General features: G+C 37.8%; 1 protein-coding gene across 1 annotated transcript in view; it reads right to left on the bottom strand.

Annotated features, from left to right (window-relative positions):
• Positions 1-26,194, bottom strand: part of itga5 (integrin, alpha 5 (fibronectin receptor, alpha polypeptide)) — a 51,694-nt gene extending 25,500 nt beyond the window's left edge. Inside the window, exons 1-10 of the mRNA XM_053482722.1 lie at positions 25,754-26,194; positions 10,053-10,186; positions 4,256-4,356; positions 2,664-2,787; positions 2,020-2,081; positions 1,827-1,872; positions 1,603-1,731; positions 1,423-1,467; positions 313-356; positions 1-54 (exon numbers count right to left, since the gene is read on the bottom strand). Coding sequence (XP_053338697.1) covers positions 1-54; positions 313-356; positions 1,423-1,467; positions 1,603-1,731; positions 1,827-1,872; positions 2,020-2,081; positions 2,664-2,787; positions 4,256-4,356; positions 10,053-10,186; positions 25,754-25,944 — 930 coding nt within the window. The 5' untranslated portion in view covers positions 25,945-26,194. The remainder of the gene's footprint in view (positions 55-312; positions 357-1,422; positions 1,468-1,602; positions 1,732-1,826; positions 1,873-2,019; positions 2,082-2,663; positions 2,788-4,255; positions 4,357-10,052; positions 10,187-25,753) is intronic.
• Between the last annotated feature and the right edge of the window lie 478 nt (positions 26,195-26,672).

Genomic DNA, 26,672 nt, shown 5'->3' with positions numbered 1-26,672 from the left:
CTGTTCACCAATAAAGATTTTCATGGTCTCCAAAGAGCCATTCAGAATAGACACCTGAGGAAAATACATTAAAAACATTTGATTTTAGTAAGATATGCATTTTTATATAACTAGAACTCAATTTAGGTCCGAGATTTCAATGAAGCAACTTGTTTTTCGTATTTTTTTGTACAAGTATTTTTTTGTAACCTTTTTCTTTTTTTTTTTTTTTTTTACTATAATCAGACTTACTTTCAAACCCCTACCTCAAAAACAAAAATAAGCATAATTTAACCAAAATAATGCCATGTAAAAGTAATCCTGACATGTTACCTGTCCATGGAGAAGTACACCTCTAGGAACTCCTGTCACAAAGTCTGAAACAAAGAATAAACAGAATAAAACAAGAAAGAAATAGGTCTTAAAGATGAGAAAAATACTTGCATAATCAAAAAAATAGGGGTAAAATTAATTTACCAAAAAAAATGTGTTAAAAGAGTAAATATTAATAAAAAAAATACTCAATACAAATTGAGTTTAAAATTCAAAATCACAAAATACAAGATTTAAATATAGTTTAAAGAGCAGTTAAGAGAAGAGTTGTGAAGTGTAAAAAAAAATGAGAATCAGATTTCAGTCTACAGTGATTTTAATCGGTGCAATTATCTGGATTACATTTGAGCTATTTAGTGTGTGTTAATGTTTGCTTGCTGGCAAAACCTAACTACATATTACAGTTTTATCTTCATGTTCTCTCTACTCCACTCCATAGCTATTATTTTTTTTATCTTCCCATTGCAGTTGTAGTGTGAGCATGATGATGAAAAATTCAACTCTAAAAATCTAAAAAATTAATGATTTACAGAAATTACGTATTTATGAGATTTTAATTTCTGAAGCTCTGAACACTATTTAGCTCATGTGAGCTCATGTATGTAATACAGGCCAGATATCACTTTACACAAAGTGTGTCACACAGTTCTATGACACCGCACGAGCAGTAGTTTAAATTGACCATCTCTGGTTGCCCTTCCCTCATTTAGATTTTGTTGAATGATAAAGGAGACCTGACTGGTAGGTTAAAAATAGCTCATTTTGAAGAGAGAATCAGTGATAAAAATACTTAACATTTAAATAAATATTTACTGTCATAAAGCTACAATTTAAATTCACTAAATTCATACATAACAACTATTTGTTCCGGTTTCCAGATTCTATAACCTACATCATTATCACAAGTGCTTATTTTATTTAATAAAAAAATTAATAAGAAAAAGTGTTTGCAGTGCTTTACTAAACAAATCTTGTCAACACTAGTCACCGCCAGATAACTTGAGAGTTCCTTCTATTTTCCCAGGTGGTGATATGTGCTAGAAAGCAGACACATGCACTAGGCAAGGAACTTTCCCATAGGAAAACCAGCTGAGTGGTCTTATTTCTTACCCTCATCTTCATCCCCATTAAATTCTCCTACTGCAACAGAGTAACCTAAAAGTCAAATCACAAAAACAGCATGATAGATTAATGAGAAGTTGTACACAATCACTTTATTTAAGTACACTAACAAATGCACAACATTTTTTCTATATTATTTCTTACATTTATAATTGTGAAAAACCTTACCCATGTAGCTGTCATCAAAGTTGATCTCTTTTTTCTGCTTGGTCTGAATCTGGCCTGCCACTGATGTGAGGAAATAGCCTGGGTAATAAGCCTTGATGATCTCCTCCTTAACAGCAGAGATAAGTTGTCCTAAAAAGGAAACAGACTTTCACATTAAATACTAAAATGTTGCTGTATCCGGAAAAACACCAGTAGTTTGGTCACTGTGGATCTGCTAGTTTTACCTTGCCAAAAATAGCTGCCAGGTCCCCCAAGAACTACCTTTCCATCCTGTATTTCAACAGTAAATTAAAACCAGTTGAACAAACACATTAAAAGCACATCCACGTAAATGCAAATCTGCTTTGTGGCATTATTTTTTGTTAAATTTGCTACATTAAAAAAGTAAACTGAATTCAAATAATTACAACTACTGACCTTGGTGAAATCAGCACTGAATCCACCTTGGCAGTAACCTTGGCCTTTCATTCCATGGAATTCTGAAACACATGAATTATTCAAGTTTAAACTATTATTAAACTGCAGCATGGTTGAATTCTCTAATTTGATTAATCAAAAGCTTATTATAAGGGTTATTTTATTTAAATGCTCAGCTCAAACGGCAATTCTGATTAACATGTGTGATGGGTTTATATTGTTTCTATAGTAACAGCTCGTACACAGGGATTGGGGAAATATAACAATCAGTCATTTATGCTGTGTAGGGTTTGTTTTTTTTTGCATTTTTATGCAGTATTTTATGCAACATTTATGGAAGAAGTCTGTGATGTCAGCTTTTTGTAAAATCTAAGTAACTTTTCTCAGGAGGACATTTTTTGTCTCATTAACCTTAAGAGACAGACAATCAGATGTTGACTGCTTATTGTTGCTTGAATGCAAGTAATAACAGGAACTATCTTGCTCTTGCAGACAATCCATGACATTAAATATAACTATAAGCCAAAACAAAACCACTTTAAAATGTTATAAATGCTGTAATATTTAGATGTAGTGTGTAATGTGATGAGTGTACGTTGCTCTGGATAAGGGTGTCTATCAAATTTATAAATGTATATAGATACCTGTGCGGCAAGGTGCGTACTCCACAAATTTGGTAAAGTTTTTAATGGAAAGGTAGCAGGAGCCTGTGACATCTGACTGAGGAATGTCCTGTTGGGTTCTCCAGGAGTAGAGAGGAGCACATGCCTAAGAGGTCAATAACAAGGATGGAGGTTAGAGGTCAGTTACACAAAAAACACACACGGATGAGACCATTGAGGGAGTTGAAAAAGGTAATTGCTACATATGGTGTTAAATAACTATAAGGAAAGAAGAACGTAGTAATACACGTCTTATCTTTAAACCACAAGGTTTAATTCTTAACTAGATTACATTGTACTTTATTAATACCACATAAATGTACTGTACATATGTATGTATTTACACGTATACATATATACATACACACAGTGGAACCTTGGATTGTCAGTACTTTTGCCTGCAATTGTTTTACAAAACAAGCAAAAATATTGATGAGCGAGGTATTGAAATACGAGCAGTAATTGTCTTCCATGCTCGGGCTCAGTATGCGTGCATCACTCGTATAGTCATTCAACACTGTGACCATGTCTTTGGACGTACAGCATTTTTTTTTATTTTGTGTGTGTATGTATGTGTGTTTTCTTTCTGGCTGTGTTTACAAGTTTGTGTGTGCGTCTGTCTGTCTGCGTCTGTCTGTCTGCGTCTGTCTGTCTGCGTCTGTCTGTCTGCGTCTGTCTGTCTGCGTCTGTCTGTCTGCGTGTGTGAAAAAGTCGTTCTACATTCTACACAGTGGGGATAAGGTCAGGAGTCTGTGGTGGCCAATTAATGTATGATGTGTTTCCTTCTGGCTCTGCCTTCTGGTTCTGCCTTTTACACTGTCATAGTTAGTCCTGCCGGAGTCCCTGCTTGCACTCTGCACGAAAAATACATTTCACACTATACACTGTTTGACTGTGACCATACCCAACTGCCATCTCTCCTTCTCTTTTGCTTTCTCCTTTTCCACTACTCTCTCTCTCTCTCTCTCTCGTTCCCTCTACCTGTCTTTCTGTCAAGCTATACATGTCACTCCTGAGCTGCCAGTGACTCAGACCCCCTCTGACCCCTTGACCTGTCTGACTCGTCCTGGTGTCCTGCTTCTGGTTGGAGATCTCGTTGCATGGATGCCCTGTTTGATCTGCCTGGGATGAGCGTGGTGACTGGGAATAGTGCACACAAATCCACGAAGACGGTCCTGTCCTCGGGTGATGCAGACAGCTCTTCTCTGAGGACCTGTGACTTCAGGACTGGACTAGAGTTTCCTACAGTCTACCCGAGCCTCCAAAAACGAACTGGCCTCAATTTTAACTTAAACACATCTCCTGTTATACTGAACTACCAGTCTCAGTATGATGCACATTAATCCGTGCTATCCGTTCACACAAATGAGGACGGGTTTCCTGTTGAGTCTGGTTCCTCTCAAGGTTTATATCATCTCTTTGTTAAAAGCGCTATACAAATAAAAAGTGAATGTACTCAAGCAGCAAAAGGTGCTGTGCACACAAGAATACTCTGTAAACAGTATGCTTTTATTAGTAAAGAAAGAAAAAATTGTGGCAATAAAGACAGCCAAAATTCAAACAGGATTTCTTACCAACACAGAGTCTTTATGTGCACGTACAGTTGCTCCAAACCACTGGTGGGATTTGAACTCAGCTTTGGTTTCGACACTGTTGATGGTCACATTGAGATCTCCTATAAAGGTTGTGTTGCAAGAGAGAAAAGGTCACAATGTGAAACTACGCCCATATTAGGAACATACACACCGATACATTGTAGGTATATTATACAGTATATATATATATATATATATTTTACAGTATATCTATATCTCCACCTATATACGAACACAATACACATAGATACACACACCTAAAGGATTATTAGGAACACCTGTTCAATTTCTCATTATTGCAATTATCTAATAAACCAATCACATAGCAGTTGCTTCAATGCATTAAGGAGTGTGGTCCTGGTCAAGACCATTTCCTGAACTCCAAACTAAATGTCAGAATAGGAAAGAAAGGTGATTTAAGCAATGTTGAGCATGGCATGGTTGTTGGTGCCAGACGGGATGGTCTGAGTATTTCACAATCCGCTCAGTTACTGGGATTTTCATGCACAACCATTTCTATGGTTTACAAAGAATGGTGTAAAAAGGGAAAAACATCCAGTATGCAGCAGTCCTGTGGGCGAAGATGCTTTGTTGATGCTAGAGGTCAGAGGAGAATGGGCCGACTGATTCAAGCTGATAGAAGAGCAACTTTGACTGAAATAACCACTCGTTACAACCGAGGAATGCAGCAAAGCATTTGTAAAGCCACAACACGCACAACCTTGAGGCGGATGGGCTACAACAGCAGAAAACCCCACCGGGTACCACTCATCTCCACTACAAATAGGAAAAAGAGGCTACAATATGCACAAGTTCACCAAAATTGGACAGTTGAAGACTGGAAAAATGTTCCCTGGTCTGATAAGTCTCAATTTCTGTTGAGATGTTCAAATGGTAGAGTCAGAATTTGGCGTAAACAGAAAGGGGGAACATGGATCCATCATGCCTTGTTACCTCTGTGCAGGCTGCTGCTGGTGGTGTAATGGTGTGGGGGATGTTTTCTTGGCACACTTTAGGCCCCTTAATGCCAATTGGGCATCGTTTAAATGCCACGGGCTACCTGAGCATTGTTTCTGACCATGTCCATTCCTATATGACCACCATGTACTCATCCTCTGATGGCTACTTCCAGCAAGATAAAGCACCATGTAACAAATCTCGAATCTTTTCAAATGGGTTTCTTGAACATGACAATGAGTTTACTGTACTAAAATGGCCCCCACAGTCACCAGATCTCAACCCAATAGAGCATCTTTGAGACGTGGTGGAACGGGAGCTTTGTGCCCTGGATGTGCATCCCACAAATCTCTATCAACTGCAAGATGCTATCCTATCAATATGGGCCAACATTTCTGAAGAATGCTTTCAGCACCTTGTTGAATCAATGCCATGTAGACTTAAGGCAGTTCTGAAAGCAAAAGGAGGTCAAACACCGTATTAGTATGGTGTTCCTAATAATTCTTTAGGTGAGTGTACATGTACTGTACAACTCCAGGTTATACTCTTGGCACCTGGTCAATAGATACATGACACTCATCTCTGAGACATCTTACCGGAGACATTCAATTAAACGTCCAAAGGCTCGAAAAACGTCTAAAAACCCAAATGTCTTTTTGTCCTTTTTTCATACTTTTTTGCCACAAATATTTCTCAACTTCCACTATAACCTTATGAGCATGATGCAACAGGGCCCTGTGGAATTGTGAAAAGATGAGTGGGAGAAAGAGGGTAAGAGGGGAAAGGGCATCTGGCGGTAACATCATCCATTTCCGTCTCTTCAAGTCAGGCTCTGTAATAAACTCAGTGAAGGGGGTCTGGACCCAACCTTACTGACAAAAAAAAAAGAAAAAGGAAAAAAAAACAGAACCTTGGTCCAAGTAAAATATGGTATTCATCACATGTGCTTCTGCTCTCCTTAACTTGGCTTGGTTTCGAGCTCTTTCTTTCTCTTTTTTCCCTTTTTTATCCCACTGTGTTTTTTACCTCTTTTCACATTACTCATCAACATACATCACAACATCTACCACTCCATCACCTTTTAATATTATTCCAGGATGACATTGACCTTAAGTGTCAATCAAGCCTTTCTCCTGTCAAGTACAGAGGAAAGAGATCTGTCTATATTACATTCGCACAGACTGAAATGGAGGACACACAAACACACGCGTATTGTGTAAGAATATGAGGCCAACGCTCCCTTAGGTCTCCTCTTCAAGAGGTGAACTTATCAGTTGCATTGGTGTTGTGATTGACTTGGCCAGTAAAAAAAAACTTCCACCATTATCCCAATAAACTTTGTTATGTTAACACTGTGTTTAACAGCAATATCTAGCTGCTCGAAGACATTTCTGCCACTTAGAATGTTTCTGTAGACTTCTGAATTCATCCTGCTGCTACCATTATGTGCTGCATCATCAATAAAAATGTCCAAGCCTGGTATAGAAGCAGCCATGCATGTGCCATGACACTACCCAACTCAGTCTTGACTAATGTGCTTGTACGTTTTGGATGATAAGCTAGATCTTTCTTCACACTTTGGTCTTTCCATTACTTTGGTAGAGGTTATTACTGGTTTCAGAACATTTGTACCTCATCTCATCATTGTTTTGTGGATTCCAATCTGGCCTTGAGATTTTTGCCAATGATGAGAAATTTGTACAGTATCTTGTTGTATAGCTGATATTTAATATTTTTATAATTTTTTTCATTTATTAAGTACATTTAGAGTTCCTCATCAGGGCTCTGTGTTGGGTATTGGTGAGATCCCTTTTTTTGCTTGGGGGGAGGGTGCACAGCTCAGTGTTTGTCACCAATAGCTAATGTTTTTCCTGGCAGACCTTGGCTTCTTTCTTTTTTCAGGACATTCCAAACTGTTGAATTGGCTATGTCCAGTGATTGTTTACCCCTTTTAACAACGAATGCAATCCAGGGGTCGAACCGAAAGACAGAACTCTGAGCCATTAATTGTTCAAACAATATAACATGATAACTATCAAGTTCCTGCTTGATATTGGGGCATTTATCTTCAGCAAACAAAATGCATTTCAAATTAAAATAAAGTCAAGTGTTTGCTTTGCCATCGCAGAACATTCCAATTCTTTGCCTTAAAGGCTTTGTTCTGAGTCATTTCAAATTTGCACTGGGAAAAAGATTCCAATAAGCCCTGAAGCAATTTAAGCAGATAATATAGCACTATACCTGTCGGACTTTATCCTTCTGCTTTTGTCAGCCTGCCTTTCCTTTTGTTTTTATAATCAATAAAATAAAGGGGCCCAAATGTTTGACCATATATTTAATTAACATAGATTAGATATTGGTATTGATTAGATCCTTTCAAGGCATAAGTCCTGCCTTGAGCTCCACTCCTGTCTGTCCTTGTCCGTGTGTGTCTGTCTGTCCCTGTCTGTCTCTCCGTGTCCGTGTGTCTGTCTGTCCGTGTGTGTGTCCGACCGTGTGTCCAACCGTGTCCGTGTATGTCTGTGTATTTGTCTCTGTCTCCCTCCGTCCCCCAGTCCCCGTGTGTCCCCGTGTCTGTGTGTCTGTGTGTCCGTGTGGTCAAAAAAAATTGTCATCACTTCACCTCCCCCCTGGTGAGCACAGAAGAGATGAGATGGAGAGCAGAGTGAGATCATATAGGAGTCTGTAGTCAGCTAGGGTGTCTCAGGTTCAACTCCCATGTTAAAAAAAAAGTCACCATTTGGATTTAATTACTGCAGCGATTAACATTTTTCATCTGGCAACAATTTTTTTAACCCTAACTGATGCATTAAGTAGTTTCTCATTTCTTAAGTAGACTTTTCTATAGTCATGAACAGCATGTTACTATGTTTCAGAAGGGTCACTTTGGCCTGTATCAAGCAAAGGAGGAGATAAAACTGTCCAACACATTATTAATATCTAGGTGTAGTAACAGCTGTAAAACCATGAGACAAACACTTGTTAGTGGGTTTAATAGCTTGCTAACTGGGATATGCGGGGGGGAAAATATTTCACTGTGCTCCACTGTGTGACAGTTAATTGAATTAATAAATAAATGCAGTCATTGATAAAGGCATTGTTAAAAGTTTATAGAGAACCATGTTTTAAAAACTGATGGGGTAACAAGATTGAAGGGGACCTATTCGAAAAATATTGATAATTTTGTCTCACAGGTCATCAGTGTGTGTACAAATACATCCCCTCACTTTTTCCTCATTTAAATTTGCAAACATTTTCTTTCTAAACACATTCTACGCATCTGTGTTATTCGTGAAGCTTACAATATTCCTGAGAGGGGGGGGAAGATGGCGAGACCCTCGTCCAGCGTGAGGCTTAGCTCTGCCAAGCAGTCGCCATTTTATTTGCCCAAAACAGACAAAAAAAACAGCAGAGATGTGTGTTTTAATTTAAGAAAGTAGTGTGTGTGTGTGTGTGTGTGTGTAAAACATTTAACATCAGACTCCGCCCTCAACAAGAGACCATTCATAACATTCTCAATTCCTGACTGTAACAGTTAAAGCCTGAAGCGGGAAGCATTACTGTTTTAAAGTTATTCTTTGTTAAGCTCGTCTGCTGAATTAAAGCAAACTGTGAGGCTAACGTTGCTAATAACAGTTTGTACTGCATGCTGAAGCAGGATATATCTTCTGTTTAATAACCTTGAGGAACATTGATCTGTATGAGAGAATCAATGTGGAATCTTCTTAAGCCATTCCACTGTGTGTAGATATATCGTGCGCGGATATATATCGGGGTAATGCCAAGGCATGCAGTATAGACCGACTGGCGTTTTCCATAATGCTCATAGTATATGATTTGGTTGGGTGAATGTCTGCTTTTGCCCTGCGCTGGGTTGGAACCCTACATAAGTTTGATAATATACTTGATACAGCAAATTTGAGTACTGTATTTTATATTTTATGATTACACTGTTGCACAACTGCAAAAAGTGCATAGCTTTCCTTATGCAACAAGAAAAAAGTGGAAGCGTTGAACTTCAGTTGAAATTAGGAGCGGGTCTCTTATGCCTAAGTTACAAATAATAAATCTAATTCCCTAAGAAACAAGCCAGGAAGCCTCAACTGACAGTACACATTTCACTGTTCCCTTACACGTGTTTGATAAACTTGATGGCTTGGCCCAGTACAACCCTGGGTCTGCTGACTACACTGATACAGGCCATGAAGCACATGTTCATCGAAATGTACACAATTCTCTTGATTTGAATCCTAAAATGTGTAATCAATTTAAACCAATTTTCTTTCGTTCTCACTAGGAGATTGGGAATAGTCTTTTCTTCACCATAGAATCCATTATCAGCCTAAGAGCAATCCCGAGACATTCTCCAGAACACATTGTAAACATCACCACCGCAGTACATCTCCGAGAAATGACCTCAGGAATGCCATCAGAAAATAAGGTGTATATGTATTACATTCTAGGCCATATTTAAAAGGCCCAGCGCTAACCGTATGTCTGTATGTGGATTTCCAGAAACTCATCACTAACACCTCTCCTCCTCCACATCTTTAAAAAAAAAATTCTATAGATGTTTTGAAGTGAAAAAAGAGATAGAAGGGAAGACAAGAATAATATGCACTAGCTTAAGCAAAACGTTGATTGATAAAAGTAAAATGTGAGTATCTGTCAACATCAGTATGCGTGGAAGCTGATGTCTCAATGCTAAATTCAAGTGTTATATAAGACTTTAGGGCTGTGGCAGTTGTAACACACGTACATCTAAAAAGAATGCCCACACTAGTAAAGATTTATTGAAAACTGAGTACGTGAGCCTTACCTTGCCTGTCAAACTCTATGCTGTGACAGTCAGACAGGTTACGGCTCCATGGACAGTAGAACACTGAACCTCCCTCTTTGATGTCCGGCTGGCTGGTATTAGCTTTTGGAGCTCCAATTATGATACTAGCATCCCTGAAAAAGAAATAAAGAAATTTGCTTTTAAATAAACTTTGTCCATCTGTCAAAAAGCTCTCTTTTTCCTTCATTAAAAAATGTTTAAGGCTAAGCTGCGCAGCACGCATGCACAGGCGTCCTCACTTTTTCAGAAGTGAATCTTTATCCTCGTAGGGCTGCTTTCAGGAGACCAAACAAGTGAAAGTGGGATGGAGCAAGATCAGGATTGTAGGAGGGATGCTTTAATACCTCAAAGTTTTGGCAGTTTAATCAACGGTGTGGGCAGAAGTGTCCTCCTTGATGGCTAACACTTTTGCAACCTTCCTTGAACTTTTTTATCCATTCCATACACACTTCTTTGCAACAAAACATTTTCTCCATACTGAGCACAAAAATTCTCTCAATAAATAATGGAGCCAGGTTCACCGTCAGATCACTAATCACTGCACTTACTTACGTGTTCTTATTTCGTGCAAGTGGGAAAAAAAATTGTTGAAAAACAATTCATGCATGTGTGTATATTCCCCTTTTTTCAGATTTTCTCCCTAGTCGTATCCAATTCCTTTCCATCACTAAGGGACTCCCACATTAAGGTTACCACTACCACTCAGTCGAGAGGGCCAAAGACCATCACGTGTTTCATCTGATACACGTGATGCCAGCCAACCACATCTTTTCAAACTGCTCGCTCACGCACCGTTGGGGTGGCGTAACACACTCGAAGGACAGCGTTACTGATTGTCTGTAGAGCTGTGATTAATGTGGGAGCACTAAGTACCCCTCATATCTCGGAGGCCTGTGTGTATATTTTCCGTAATAAATGGCAGCATTTTGCCATTAAATAATTGCACAGGTACACACTGCAGTTTAGGTTTTTATGCGATTAATTGTGCAGCCCTACTTTGCAGTAAATAAATCAAGTAATATAAATGATGAAAAACATTAAGGAAACAGCATTGATAAATGTAACTACGTACACAAAAGTTAATGAAAAAATGAAGGTAAATTTCAATATAAAACAATATATACACATCTGTATTCGCCTTGGGAAGAAAAAAAAAATACTCTCTCACACTTCTCTATCCTGCTTATCCTGTTAAGGGTCAGATGAGGTCTGGAGCCTATCCCAGGGGACAAAGTGCCAATCAATCACAGAACACACAAGCACACACACTGCTCTGTGACTACAGCCAATTTGGAAACACCAATTATTCTACTGTGCACATCTTAAGACCGTGGGAGGAAACTGGAATATCCGAAAGGAAACCCACCAAGCACAGGGTGTCACACAGGAACCGAACCCCCGCCCTGAAGGTGTGAGGCCACAGTGCTAACAAGTAGGGGAATTGCAAACATAAAAAAAGAACACATTGCCACCAGAAAAAAAAAAAAAACAAAGAAATGTTGGGAACTATAAAATGAATTTTTAAGAGAGAAAGCTACAAAATGAGAAACGCTGCACACCCCAAGAAAGGGCATGGATAGGTAGAGCACAGACAAGTCCTCAGTCTGTTAGCTTACCCCTGCTTTTCAACAATCATTAAGTTGAGTCCATTTAGGCATGCGAAAGGGGTCATAAGCACTGTGAGCTTTAGTGGGGGATGGGGTAAGCCTACAGGAAGAGAACACCCTTTCCTGCCCCCTGGGCTGCTGTCAGTGATGCATGACTAGGGGTAACCTCACAGAGCTTATACTTACTACGTAATCCAAAACATACATCTCAATGGAGGTTTTAATAAAAAAAAAAATTGCATGCTACCAAATGTATCAGAATATTGGGGGGGACGAGAAACAAAAGAAAACCCAGTCCCTGGGCTGGAGACTTCTACAGGCAATGTCTGCCTGGTTAGAGACAGAGCTCTGGAAAGAAAAAAAAAAAAAAAAAAGACAAAAGTAGGTGTTCTGTTTGTTTTCCTAAAGGGGTGGGGGATGGGGACAAAACTGCTTTCTTCCGGCAGAGAGAGAAATGTCAGATTTTCCGCCATGTGTCTGCACACAGGGAACATCCCAGAGCTACCAAAACTCTGTAAACTCTTGGTAGTAATGTCATTTGGGGAAGAAACCTATCCGGTCAATCTTTCCATCTAATATAACTAATATAACTTGTCCCTTTATTAGCAATACATGTACCTCTGTTCAATCACGACTCTTTCCTATCAGTCAACAATGTGACAAGAATAATGCTGCAATAACTCAACCTAATGCAAAAAAGGTCAAAACCTTTAGTTAAACACCGGAACAGAGAACATTGTGGTCTTGATGACCACAGCATGGTTCTTAAAAAACAGAGGCTAGTTTGAGTATTTCAGAAGCTACTTATTTACTGTGATTTAGGATTGGCACAGAATAGTGTGAATGACAAAAAAAAAATCAAAACAATCAAAAAAAACATCTTGTAAGTGGTTCTGCGGGTAGAAACACAAATGGCAATTGCAACATAACCCCCACCCGGTGCACAATATTTCTGTAAAACACAACAGTCTGTGGAGTCTCCCCAACGTTACTTGCATGCTCCCATGTCAATCAAACTTCCCATTTTTATAGTTATTGAATAAAATTACACATTGCAATTACACATGTGTCTGCATGTTTTTTTTGTTTTTTTTTTCATTTAAGTTACTGAACTTTTGGAAAATGCTAACTTTACCCATCTGAATTTTCTTTATCTGGCTTGCACAAATATTTGTAACATTTGTACACTGATGTATCTTATACACATAGTAAGATATCTACAAAACTGTATAAAAATGCTCTCTGAACAGGGAAAACACTTTAAAGAAACAAAAACAGGAAAACACACACACAGAGAGAGAGAGAGAGAGGGAGAAGCACACAATAGTTGATTGTAATCTCAAAGAACTCTAAATAAGCACCAATTAGCATGTAATGGCCTTTTATCAGTTTGAGAATCAGTCTAGCCTAAATTGCATTCTCTCCCTGTTAAATTCTTAAACATTGGGCTAATGTTAGCAAAGTAATAACAGCTTGATTGCTTTGGGTCAAAGAATGCTAGTTGTCGAAAATATGCTAAGATAAGAGAGCCAGCCTCCAGTGCAGTAAACTGGTGAAGGGTGAGAGCCTGGCACATTACTTAGGAAGGCAAGCTAGAAGCTATTTTAACCAAATTGCCAAATCAAAATGTCACATTTATGTTGCAGGACAGATAGAGACAAAAAAGAAAAAAAAAATCTACTGATGTATTTATTTGCATGGTTGAATCAATGCAAATTTGCATTTAGAGCAGTGGTCCCCAACCCAATTTATTTTTATTTACTTATTGTACATTTATTGTAAAATTATTATTTATTTTATATTTTTAATGCCTTTCATTCATTCATTCATTCATTCATTCTCTAGATGGCTTAGCCCATATAGGCGGGAAGCCTAACCCAGGGGATTCATGGCATGAGGCGGTGTACATCCTGGACAGGGTGCACACACACAGACACACACACACACACACACAGACACTCTACAGGGAATTTGGAAAGACCAATTAGAAACTCGAGTACCCGAAGGAAATCCACCAAGCACATAGAAAGAACACGCATACTACACACACAGACCTGAGACAGAGACTGTGCTCCTGAAAATGGATTTCAACTATTTTAAATCATTAAGAAATATTTTATCATAAAATAAACTAAAATCACAATGTACATTAGATGACCAAAAGTACATTGACACCTGCTCTTTACACTACAAGTCATCACAAATTGGATAGCATGACTTTGTAGCACTAGAATTTCCTTTCATTGAAACTAAGAGGTCCAAATTTGTTCCTGCATGACAATGCCCATGTCCATATAGCCAAGCCCATAAAATCATGGTTGTCCAAGAATCAAGCGGACCTCATTGGTCACCCCATTGAATGAACTGGCATGTTGACTGCTCCCCAGACCTTGTAGCCAAGTATTAATATCCAAGCTCAAAAATGGAGTGGAAAGTTTTCCTAGAAGAGCGCAGAGAGAGAGAACCAAGTCTGGAATAGGATGTTCAAAAATCATACACTGGTATAATTGATTAGGTGTCCACAAATCGTTGATATAGTGCAAATGAGACACTTGTTGATTAATGTTAAGACATGAACAATCTGCTGACAAGTGAAGAAAACATCGTCAGCACTTTTGCAGCAAACAAATGTCTCAACAGCAGTCAACAGAACGCTGGAAAAAGCCAGCTGTCAGAGTCAGGCTAAAAAGTGTTTACAGCTCAAACATTAAACTTGTGCGGTTTTGCTAATAAGACCAAATATGTGGCACTGCCATATTGAAAGTTGGGTAAAAAAATGCTGATATGACATCTAGCACTCTCTAGACTCTCTAAAGGTGGTGAGGGGGGAAGAAAACTAACAAAAAAAAAAACATTTTACCAGTCTCAAACACTCCCCAAGCCACACATGGTCACCGTCTGCCCAGGTGTGAACCTTATGTCACTTGAGCACTATTCTTTAAAATTCCTTAAAACCTACTGAAAAAAAAGCACTGGTTTATCAGCCTACTCATTTAACATAATCCACAATTATAAATGGTATGAATGTACTAAAATATTTATGACTTAAACACATGAGGGGAAGCTCAGTAGGTTGCTCAGGAATGATTAAGATTATTTTTGTAAGGACGTAGTGATGTAGTGGTTAGCACTGTCGCCTTGCACCTCCAGGGTCCGGGTTCGATTCCCGGCCAGGCTCAATTCCTGTCTCTATGTGCATGGAGTTCATGTTCTCCCCATGTTTGGTGGGTTTTCTCCAGGGACTCCGGTTTCTTCCAACAGATATGCAGGTTAGGCTGATTGGTGTTCCCAAATTGCCCGTAGTGGGTGAATGTGTGTGTGTGTGTGTGTGTGTGTGTGTGTGTGTGTGTGTGTGTGCGCCCTGTGATGGATTGACACCCTATCCAGGGTGTACCCCGCCTCGTGCCCTAAGTCTCCTGGGAGAGGCTCCAGGTCCCCGCGACCCTGAATACAGGATAAAGCGGTATAGAAGATGAGTGAGTGAGAGTGATGTAATTAAACTACTGAGCCAGAAGCTATTTATCACTATCATTAAGCAGCTGGTTCATAAACTGTACATAAACTGGCTTTTCATGGGTAGGCATATTTAAACAAGCTCCTCTGTCTTTTGGCCCCAAAGGTATGCAGATGAAAAGAGAAAAATGGCAGCTAGTCTGCTGTATGTTATCTAACAGATGCTGTCGAGGTCATGCAGTCAAAGAAAACAGCAAAACAACTCAATGAGCAATTCTTTATTATACAAACTCTTAATTGACTCTTAGCTGAATAATGGTCCATCCTAAGTAAAATTCAATAAATTCTATATATTGCTACTCAAAAATTTTACAATACAGACCCATTCGGAGCCTACATTATGATAATATCACAGCGTTCTGCAGAGGCAAAATAAGAGAACAATCTTGCTGTATTGTTGGGTTTCAGAAACAAATTTGGTTCAATTTATTGGTAAAAGTTATTACCCTTTTCCTAATTTTGTTACACTTTAAGACCCTGAACCTTGAAAAAAGAAGTTTTTTTTTAATACTTTTTAAAAGTTTTATACCTTAGCATTATTTCACAGCTTCACAACTGAACTGAACATGAGTCTAAAGTGTCTTAAGATTTGTCATGCCAGCAAATTATATTGCTTAGTTACTCATCCTTCTGACCAGTATGAGAATGGGTAGCATTTACTGTATGAACTATATCGTGTAAGCCTAGGTTTACGCCTTAATTTACTGTTAAGATAAGAAACACTGACTAAGTTGAAATAAGAAAGATTCAGCTAAGATGCCTATAGCTATGTGCTCAATGGTCAAGACATACAAAAATTTAACAAATGAGTTGTAATTTCACAGACACCATTATCAGTTAATGGTGTAAAATGAAGAACACATTTGTGTAGATGCTTGGTTACTTTGTCAGATAGGTGTATAACTATATCCATTTTTAGTGGAGATGATCCTGCCTGTCACATCATCTAGATAAACTTTATCCAGAAAGACTAGTTCTGCTTCTGAAGAGTGAGTGATTGTACATATTTAGATAAACTATTCATCTTCACTCAGGGTTAAAATGCAAGGCAAAAAGATGTCACAAGACTGACAACAAAAGAGGTATAAATGTATCGTTTATCTTGCAATATTTACCCTGTGGTCCACTTACGCCAACAACATTTTATTTTTTGATCAGGGCGAGATTCCATCTCAAATCAACCAGTGGGTTCCACCACATGATCACAGGTTTTGCTGATTTTTTCACCAATTGTTGGTATTGCCATGAAAATAAAACCCCCCAATTTTTTTTGTCCCAACTCCCGCTCGTTAAAAAATGGCAGCCATCTTGATTTTTGGCCTCGACGCGCTTCGAGACGTGGACCTTTTTGAAATCCTCTTTTTGTTGATAACTCACTTGCTATATGTTAAATGGAGATGAAACTGGGTATATTTATGTAATTCTTGTAGATTCAGATTCTAAAACCAGAATTTTGGAACTCTTGTGGTTATGGAGATATTTCTGAAAAAAAAATTTGGGGGGTACCCCTTACCGACCCCCCAGAACCCAAGGTCTAACCCTAACCCATGTATATAAGTTACCCAAAAAAATAGGGGTTACTTTACATCACCTCATCTTGAAAATAAATAAAAACCAGGGGTGTGTTATGCCCTGTTTTATAGAAATCATCAAAAATTAATTGTCCAGGTTTTGCAAATGTTTTACGATTTGATACACATTTTATATACAGAGAATGTACATGGATCTATACAATAAGCCTTATATACCAGTAAATGTGTCATTTTATGGTGGTACATGTAAGATACCTGTATCACTGTCAAACAGTATCCTGTAACTGAACCATTCAGGTTCATACTGATCAGAAAGTTGAATTATCTCCAACCAACTCCATGAGTGACCTCGCACTCAAGGAACTTGGTGATTGCATCATCTTTTTCTTGGTACTAATTAAGTGCAGAAAAACAAAAGCAGTGAGTGTGTTTCATTCATGTTAATTTATTTACTGAATCTTTCCAATGTAGTTTGTTGTCTTAATCATAATCTGATTACAAAGACTTGATGGCAAAGCTCGTCTGTTCTTTGGATTCTCGTGACTATATGTTGCACAGATGTGAGCAGTGCCCCCTAAAACAAAACTATCTGATTATCTTGATTAGGGCAGGGCAATATGGCCAAAAATATTTATCACGATATATATTTGATTGCAGAATCTGAATCTACATGAAAAATTACATAAATATACCCAGTTTCATCTCCATATGACATATAGCAAGTGAGTTATCAAGAAAAAGAGGATTTCAAAAAGGAGTGTGGCACGTCTTGAAGCGCGTCGAGGCCAAAAATCAAGATGGATGCCATTATTTAACGAGTGGGAGTTGGGACAAAAAAATTGGGGGTTTTTGTTTTCTTGCCAATACCAACAATTGGTGAAAAAAAAAAATCAGCAAAATCTGAGAAGTGATGGTGGAAAATCTCTCTTCGACTGGTTGATTTGAGATGGAATTACTCATCAGAAAGGAATCAGAATGAAATCAAAAATCATCATCTACAGCTAATAGTATATTTGCCAATGCTTGCCAATCCATACATGTAAGTCTCATAGGTTTTATATGTCGCTATAACTTTTATGTGCAAACTTAGCAATGCATCTCACTCTAATCAGTACTGCTAGTCTAACAGCACAACTCTCTTTAGTCGGTCTTGCTGACAAAGCTTGGCAGTACATTTCTTGGTGTTTCATTGTCTTGTTTGCTTGCCAGGCACTTTCAGAGGCATTTTCTATGACAATAGTAACAAAACACAAAAATACAATGAAAAATGATTTTATAAATGCAAATGGGCAATGGAGTTATAAACACTAGCTTAAAAAAGATAACTACATCATGAGTGCAACACAAGTTAAAAGTTTCGTCACTGATGACATGACAAAAACAACACAACCAAGATAATCTTTTATTTTCTAAAACATTTATCCTTGGCTTTCAAACATTGACTGTGGTGAGAAATGGTCAATATACATAGATTTTGTAAATAGTTTGTGTTGTGACTTGATACATTGTTGCTGTTTCCAACATGTTGCCATGGTGCTGAATGATTCCAAAAAGCTGACGTTTGAAAGGAAGCAATTTCCTGCCCAGAGATTTATTTACTGTTAATTATAATGATCAGACATATGAATATGGCATAGTTGCATGTAATGAAATATAATTTTCTTACTCTAAAAAACAAAGCATAAGTGTGTATAAAAGCATGACAGAAGGGTTGATGAGGATTTTACTTTGCACAGGTGTTATTCTACATGCTAAACATTTTCATGGTTTACACACCAGCAACAACAGGCACTCTGAAAAGTTCCGTTTATTTTGTGCTGTGGGACAACACCCGGTACTGGTATCAGTACTCAGTATAGGCAAGTATCTAAATATATCTAAATGAAATTTCTTGTACTCATGCTCAATCTGTCAAAAAGTGGTATTAGGACATGACCCAACGGGGATCATGGTAAATTTGCTACAGAAAATTGTCTTTAGGTGTTAATGTTTACAGGCATAGTGTCCTGCAAGGGTTTCTCTTACATTGTATAACCCCTACTCATGCCTATCTTCTCATGAGAGTGATTTACAATGACCAGAGGGAAGCAGTTATTAGCTTGGATTGATTAGCTATGGTTCCATGTTATGTACTGTAGAACAGAAAAAGACAAAGGCAAAGTACTCCTACTCTCACACACTCGCATCATTCACTTTTGAGTTTTAAATCACAGGTGCAAATATATGTACTGCCGATCAGATTATTCTAGAGTCCCCATGGAAATCAACCAAGGATCTTATTTTGACTGACCGCAATTTGGCTGAAACATATTTTGTGAGTACCCTGAACAAAAGGCAAGTGCCTTAATGGTTAGGAGGATTCACCCACTTTGTGCACTCATGACTTACCGATTTATTTAATGTAGGGGACTTTAAAATTTATTATATAATTGCCCCTTTGTAAAAGATAGATTTGAAGGGCCAGATCTTGAAGGACCTTTATATGTTAATCATTAAGATCAAGTTGGTGCATTAGTCATAGGAGCACTCACAAAAATTTGTTGCAGCCAAATCAGAGATGGTGACCATGATATGATCTCATATGGAATTACCCTAAAAACATGCATTGCCGCTGTAATCACAAGTCTGCTAATCCAGTAAGATTTTTACTTTTTAACTTTTTGGCTGCTGCCACACACCATTTCAGTGGAAGATAATAATAATAATAATAATAATAATAATAATAATAATAATAATACTTAACTATTCAAGCTTACTTTTCTCAGCTAGTAATTATTAAATCTCAATTTGTTAAATATTACAGATATATTAAAATAAGGCAAAGAAAATAATTCAGGCATATTTATGGATTTATTTGTAATTCGCTCTATCTGGCATCACCCACTTAAGGATGGGTTTGCTTATAAATCTGGTTGTTTTCAAAATATTTCCTCATGTTGACTCAGGAAGTTTTTTTGCCACCTTCAGCTTGGTCATTAGGGACTGACTGTAATATTTCATTTGTTTTAAAAATCAATGCATTTTTTTAAAATCCAGAATAAAAGTGCTTTGTGAAAATGTCTGTTGTTAAAAGCGCTACATAAATAAAATCAGTAAAACTCAACTGAACTCATACATTTATTCAAGTGCAGAACCTGAACTATAAATATCCCAAAAGTACTTTAAGATGGCACTGCATATTAATATTACCAAATGATTTATTCAGACTCCAGGCAGGCAATTACAAAACATTCAGCAAAAAAGCAGATGCTGCTCTAGCCACTTGGTATGCCCTGTCTGAATGGTCAGTCTGCTCTTCGAACCTGCATCTGATTAGCTTCATGCTGCTGTACAGAATTTGCTTCCCAAAAGATGATGCTAAAACCAGGTTCTACTTAAACGACTGAAGCTCTCACTTAAAGAGCTGGCTTCATTTCCACTACATCATTGGAATAGTCATTAATTATTACAGAACGCAAGAAAATGAGATGACGTTATACTATGGGGATTCCACACACCATAACCAGGTTAAGTATAATCAGGTTTCTTCCCATGGTATGAGAAATTGATCATATACGCTACTACCTTGTAGAACTTTCCTGTTGATCAGAAACACCATCATTTAGAATCTTTTGTAACCACGAAAGCATTTCCTGCCAAAGGATAACATCTACCACAGCAGAACACCTACAAACCAAGACTTAGGTCACCTTTTAATCATCAAAAACAAAGAAGTGATTAGGTAGGAACATCCCATGCATTCCTGGGGTCTAAAGTACAAGGCAGTGGAATATAGATAATGTTTGTTTCCTCATAACAATGTTGTTCAGCTAACACTTTGCACAAATGTAACCCTATAATTGCTTTTTTTTTTTTTTTTTTTTACATGCAGCATAGGAACATAACAGTGTGGTTTCACACCTTGTCTGAGACATAAGGACGAGCCCAAAATAATCATGATTCATACGTCAACAGCAATGCAATGTCGCACCTCTCAAAAGTTACAACTCTGCATTGTTTTTTCATTTACAAAAAAGGAAAAAGCAAAGACTCCAGGACAAGCAACTAACCATTAGCATCAACCCCTTTATGTCCGTCTCTGCTAAATCAACTATTTGCCCAAAGGCAGGCACATTTTTAAAGAAACCTTTTTATAATTGACCCAATCGAAGCTTTGGTTTTACTTCAAAACAAAGCATTTTGAATATAAATGCATCCCCAAGTGCTCTTCACATCAACTGAACACCAGCCAGAGCTTGGTGCCTAAGGGCACTGTACATGGCCAATTTGACCTGCCGTGACTCAGCAACTGAGTCCTTTACCACGAGAAGAGAATGTATACTAATCAGGACAGGGGCCCATTATTCAAACCAGCCTTTTCAGACAGGCAATAAAACCGTCTCTAGATAGCACAGGGGAACCTACTATTGTTCCGGTACTGACCAAGCTTATCCGCATTAACTCCCAAAAACAGGGTTCAGATTATAGTCAGCTAAAAGAGCTATGCTAATACTGAATCGTTAACCAGGACAAAGAAAAGTGTATAAAACATATTACAATAAAAAGTTTAGCTTCAACACTTACCTCTGCACAACATTTCTAAACAATAATAATAAAATAAGCAGCTTATTGGGACAAATCGTCCTTAAAAGTATAATAATCAATTCTGGAGAAATGTGTGTTATACAAGATATCTAAATGCAAAAACCAAACAACATGATCCTACAAGTGCTTCTTCAGAAGCTCTCCCCAACACACCTGGGCTAGCTAAACAGTAATAAATAACAGCCAAACAAATAACAAATAACAGCCAAACACACAAACATGGCATCAAAATATAATGGAGTACTTTAAGCCTTTAACAAAACCACAGACTTAGCATGTACAGGGAAGGTGAAATATTAGGCCCTTAAAAAATAAACCTACCTAAGCCAGCTAGAAAGCCATTACCCAGTCCTTCAGTTATTTTCCTATGAGATTGTTATCAATTATTGTATTCTTAAATGAATCTTAAAATAACAGATTAAATCTCTGCCTCCTTTATTTATAACTGCTAATTTCAGGTTTAGCTAATAGTCAGCTGGCAACTGATGTCAAGCTACGAGTACTTCTCATATCTCTAAAAACTCTGATATAAAATTCACTCCTTTCTGCACAATGCACCGCTTATAACAAATCGAAATTCAGCCAGGTCTTCTTCAGTGATCATAAAATTAAAGTTATTTGTGATAATTTGCTAAATGCTATAGTTTTATAATTACCCATACTGATGTTTTCTCATATAGATGGTTTCCCAGCGTACCAGCTCCAGATGTCAATGCCCACAAATCTACCAAACCAACATCAGCACAACAACCAACACCAGCAACAGCATATCTTGATAAACCAAAAATTAAGCTGAATGTCCATGAGCAAATTTTACCTTTTAGTTTAGCATAACCCGTCACACAAATGTGACATTTACCTACACAATGGGGGCAATACTAATATAATGATTGTACAAAATAGTAAAATTAACATTATCCACTTGTCAAGAAGAAATAGAGCAATCTCTGCCTCATTTTGGACTTTATCATTACTTTTGCCCACTTTTTCATCTGCCAGACAAAAACACTTTCAAAACCAGGCACAGAAGCAACATAACCAATCTGATAATGTTAGGTCATCTTAAACAACACTGTCTCTTTAGTATTTGCGTCCAAGTCATTTAGAATTACCTTGGCCTGTTCATGGCTGATGCAAGCTACAAAGCTAATTAGCTTCTAACACAAGGCTAAATCCCGAATCCCACTCTAACCACTAATCAAGGGCACTACTTGTGGACATGTGGAACAAGGGATTGTGAGCATTATTCCAGCCACAGAGCATTGTTCCAGCTAATTCAGCAATCAGGGGCATGGTCCGCACCACTTTGTTGATTAGCTGAAACAAAAAAGAGCTTTTTGCTGATTGGCTGGAACAATGCTCTGTGGCTTGGTCTGCACAAATTTGTTGATTTTCACACAGAATAGACAGTGGGTGAATAACTAGAAGATATTTCTTGAATTTAACAAAAAGTAGATACCAAAATTCTTTTAACAATTCCAAAATCGCTAAATTACCATTTAAACCCTGGAAAAATATTGATTTGGCATTTTACCCTTACCCAACATCCACCAATTTACATGAGGCATTACCATCATGGATCAAGTTCAAAATAACAATAAATGTAATATGCACATTAAATGTCTCACATATGATGTATGACATGTGAAACACGTGAACAAGTAAAATAGTTGAACATTACTGCAGTCTTAAATTATATGGATTCAATTCAGAAAACAATTCATTCTTTTAAAATGAAATAAGCTTTTAAGCACATTTGAAGCCATGCCTAAATATCTCAAGCTACAAAGTAGTCCTTGTTATTTAAATGTAAAACATGCAATAAAATTCTCAGATTTTTTTTCATGCATCTTCTAATACAGTAAGTAAGGGGCCCAGGCAAAACAAAAGAGCTTTTTCTAAAATGAATAAATATGCATGCAAAATATTTCCATTTTTAAATATTCTTTACCCTCCCCAGTGAAAATTTAATCCAATGTTTAGACCCTGATCTCTGACCTAGTGCTGCTAAAGAGCTCTCTCTCCTTATCTCCATGCTATGTAGAGAGAGTGGAATGCGCTACTCCTCCACACAATGAATTACGTTTTTTCTAATGCTTTAGCTAAAGATAATCATTTTGATTGAAAACCCAAAATTTCTGTCGTAAAGCCTAAATATTTGACAAAATAGAGCTGAAAACATGTTCAGCTCTAGAGAATAAGCAGATGTTTTGCCATTCATTTTGCAAATGTTTAAATCCTTAAGGACCGGCCATGACATGATAAAACAGAGTCCATTTGTACAGTTTGCAAAGTTTACAAGTGTGTGAACCCTGCCCTCAAGCGGTCTTCTTCTTCAGTCTTCGCAATGTTTAATTAGAATTTAGTCAAGCAACATCATACGATTACAATACATGTCTCTATGGAGGCATTACAAAGTTCTGATGAAAGGATTTTTTTAATATACAACAAAAAGTAAAAGAAAATACTCGTGTAGATTCTGCATTGCAGAAGCTTCAAACAGCTGGCTCAGGGTATGGCTGGAACAAATCCAACTTTCTGTATTTGACAACTCCCAACAACCACACCACAAAACAGAGTCCGAAAAGCCGTGGCCGTTAAAAAAAAACTCTCTGTTCAAACAGAAGCAGGTGCACACATGAAAATAAAAGTGTTTAATTTTCTCAGCTTTAGTGAAATGCCAGTCATCCATGCAAAAATGTATGAGAAATATGATGAAGACTGAATGTGATTGAATGAAATAAGGTAGACTACGGGCAAGCCTCCCTTCTTTCTCGAAACCTTGGCTTCGAACAGATGTACAAAAATGTTTGTGTACATTGAAAATTTTTGCAAATCCTAGTTGAAACTTTTTAGTTTTTTGTCAGCAAGGTTCCATGGGAAATTGAGGTTCAGATGAAGTAATGGTAGTAAGAGCAGCTGCTGTTTTTGCTGTGACTTCATAGCTCATGAGAGTGAGGGAGATGGAGAGGGTGGGGGTTGCATGGCATGAAATATGGGAGTTGGGTGAGGGGTTTAAAAACCATGTAAAATTACATTAGCAGAGGGCTGCAAAAAGATTTACCTCATATACTCTCTGAGCTACATGGATGAATGAACCAACACACACACACACACACACAGAGCTCTTAATGAACTATCACATTAAATTGAATGTCACTTAATGTAAAGTCTTACGACAAGCAGTACTTAAACAGGCACAAAACAACAAAAACAGACAGAGCTGGTCATTATATCCCATCCATATTGAGCAATCGTCCTTAGACCATTGCAATCTGATGAGGTTCTGTCTATGATCAAGAACAAGAAAGTTTCTAACCTTTCATTCAAAAGCCTGTGAACCTAAACAACCACTATCTGACCCCAAACCAATGATTTTTTTTCCTCCTCAAAACATCTAGAAAAAAAATCACCGATGTAAGCGAGGCAATCAACATCTTTCTTGTTCACTCTAAACAGACAGCCAATTCACAGGTCGGACAACACAGTCATCGCAAATGTCTAGTCAGTGTGTCACTGCGTCTCATAGGAAAAACAGAGGAAGGCATGATGTATTAAAGTTGTTAAATTTCTGATCTAAGCTTGGGGTCTTACTCATTATAACAATGAGTCACACTGGCGCCAAGGCATCTCAGTCTGTCTTGCAAAGGGAGGACAGTGACCGAGCTGTGTGATAGAATACAAAACACTTCTCAAAATCAGATTACACATATAAATGATATGTATGAAATGTAGAATTTATACCCAAGAAGAAGTTAAAAGTTTCAGGTATCATCACTATTGTTTGCAGTATCCTTTATCCAAGGTTAGTTTGTGGTAATGTGGGCTGTATCCTCCCTGTGGGGTGAGTTAGTAACTTGCATACAATCAGGGGCAATTACAGAACACTCCAAATTCCCTTCTCAAGAGCTGAATCACTTTCCTGTTGCTGACGTCAAACCTTCCCCTGTACATGCACTAAATATGGCTTGAAACACTGCTGCATTATGCAGTTATTAGGTAGGCAGGAAACAAAGGAGAGTTTTATTAAAAGGTCTGCGTAGAGTCCAGCAAAGAGGGGTCTTTAGGGTTCTCTGTTCACGCAAAATTCAGTGTTAGGGATCATCCTGAACAAACAGTGAAACTTTTAAGAGACTGTCAGTCTCTAGCTGTGAATAAGACTTTCATCTATATGGCTTTTCACATACTGAGCTTGGACTTAAAACAACTGGAGAGACTCCTGTGCTGAAGATCTGCTTACTGAAAACCTTACGCAGAGTTTCACTGAGTTCTGGCATCTTTTATTATTATTATTATTATTATTGTAAACGTTTTTAAAACTAAGACTGTGAAAATGAAGTTAAACTTTAACTGATGTATAGTTTATATACAGTATACACTGCTCAGTCACAAACATTGAGCTACATTTTACACATGAAGAAACTAAACAGAAAACTGAACTCACCGTGCCGACTGTGCCATATAAAAGTCCACCGAATAACCGAAGTAGCTGCCTGCTGGTCCGCTGTATATCGACGGGTTTTCTACATCTAAGTTGAACGCGGCGGTCCAAGGAAAAATGCAAGTGATTAAAAGTGAGCAGCCTGCGTGGAATAAAGTTGCCGCCGTGCTTACGCGGTGCCGTTTGGATCCCATAATACCCGAGGTGTCAGTCCACCTATCGACTTATTAAACTCGCCCGTTTCTTTTCAACAAAGGTGACGAGTCAAATGGCGTCCTCCTCAATCGGTACAAAATAAACCCACCAGACTCTAGGCAAATCTCATGTCTTTTGTACGTTCCTTAAATCGACCTTCAATGTAGAAGCCTTTAATGTGTTTTCTCTTCCTTTCGCCAACTCAGGTCACTGTAGCACGCTCCGGTTCCACCGTCTCCTTCCTCCGCTCCCTTTCTCTCTTAATTGCGGTAATATTGGGGGAGTCGTGATAAGCTGCGTGTGGGCGGAGCCTCTGAACTGCGCGGCCTGAGCTCTGAATGCTAGGGGGGTTTGTGGAGGATTGAAGCTAACGACAGTATTTCAGTAGGAACTTTCACTGTGAATTTGAATTGTATACACGTCTCATTCCTTTTTTTTCTTTCATGCATTTAATAAATCTGCTATATTTCAAAAGTTTTTTTTACTTGTTAAAACTACAGTATATAATAAGTTTGTTTAATTTAAAAAGTAGCCCAAATGTAAAAATAATGAAATACAGATTTGATGTAAATTACGCAAACTGTAAAGCATCTGGGATCTTGAGAGATATCATAATAATAATCACCATTTTCATATGTTTTAATGTTGTAATCATATTGTGTTTTAGCAGATTATTTAGCAGTAATTATCTAACTGCCGAGTTTAAAAGCTGCTAAGTAGATATTCC

Source organism: Clarias gariepinus, chromosome 22 (genome assembly GCF_024256425.1).
Source record: "Clarias gariepinus isolate MV-2021 ecotype Netherlands chromosome 22, CGAR_prim_01v2, whole genome shotgun sequence".
Taxonomy (NCBI): Eukaryota; Metazoa; Chordata; class Actinopteri; order Siluriformes; family Clariidae; genus Clarias; species Clarias gariepinus.
This window is presented reverse-complemented; position numbering and strand designations above follow the sequence as displayed.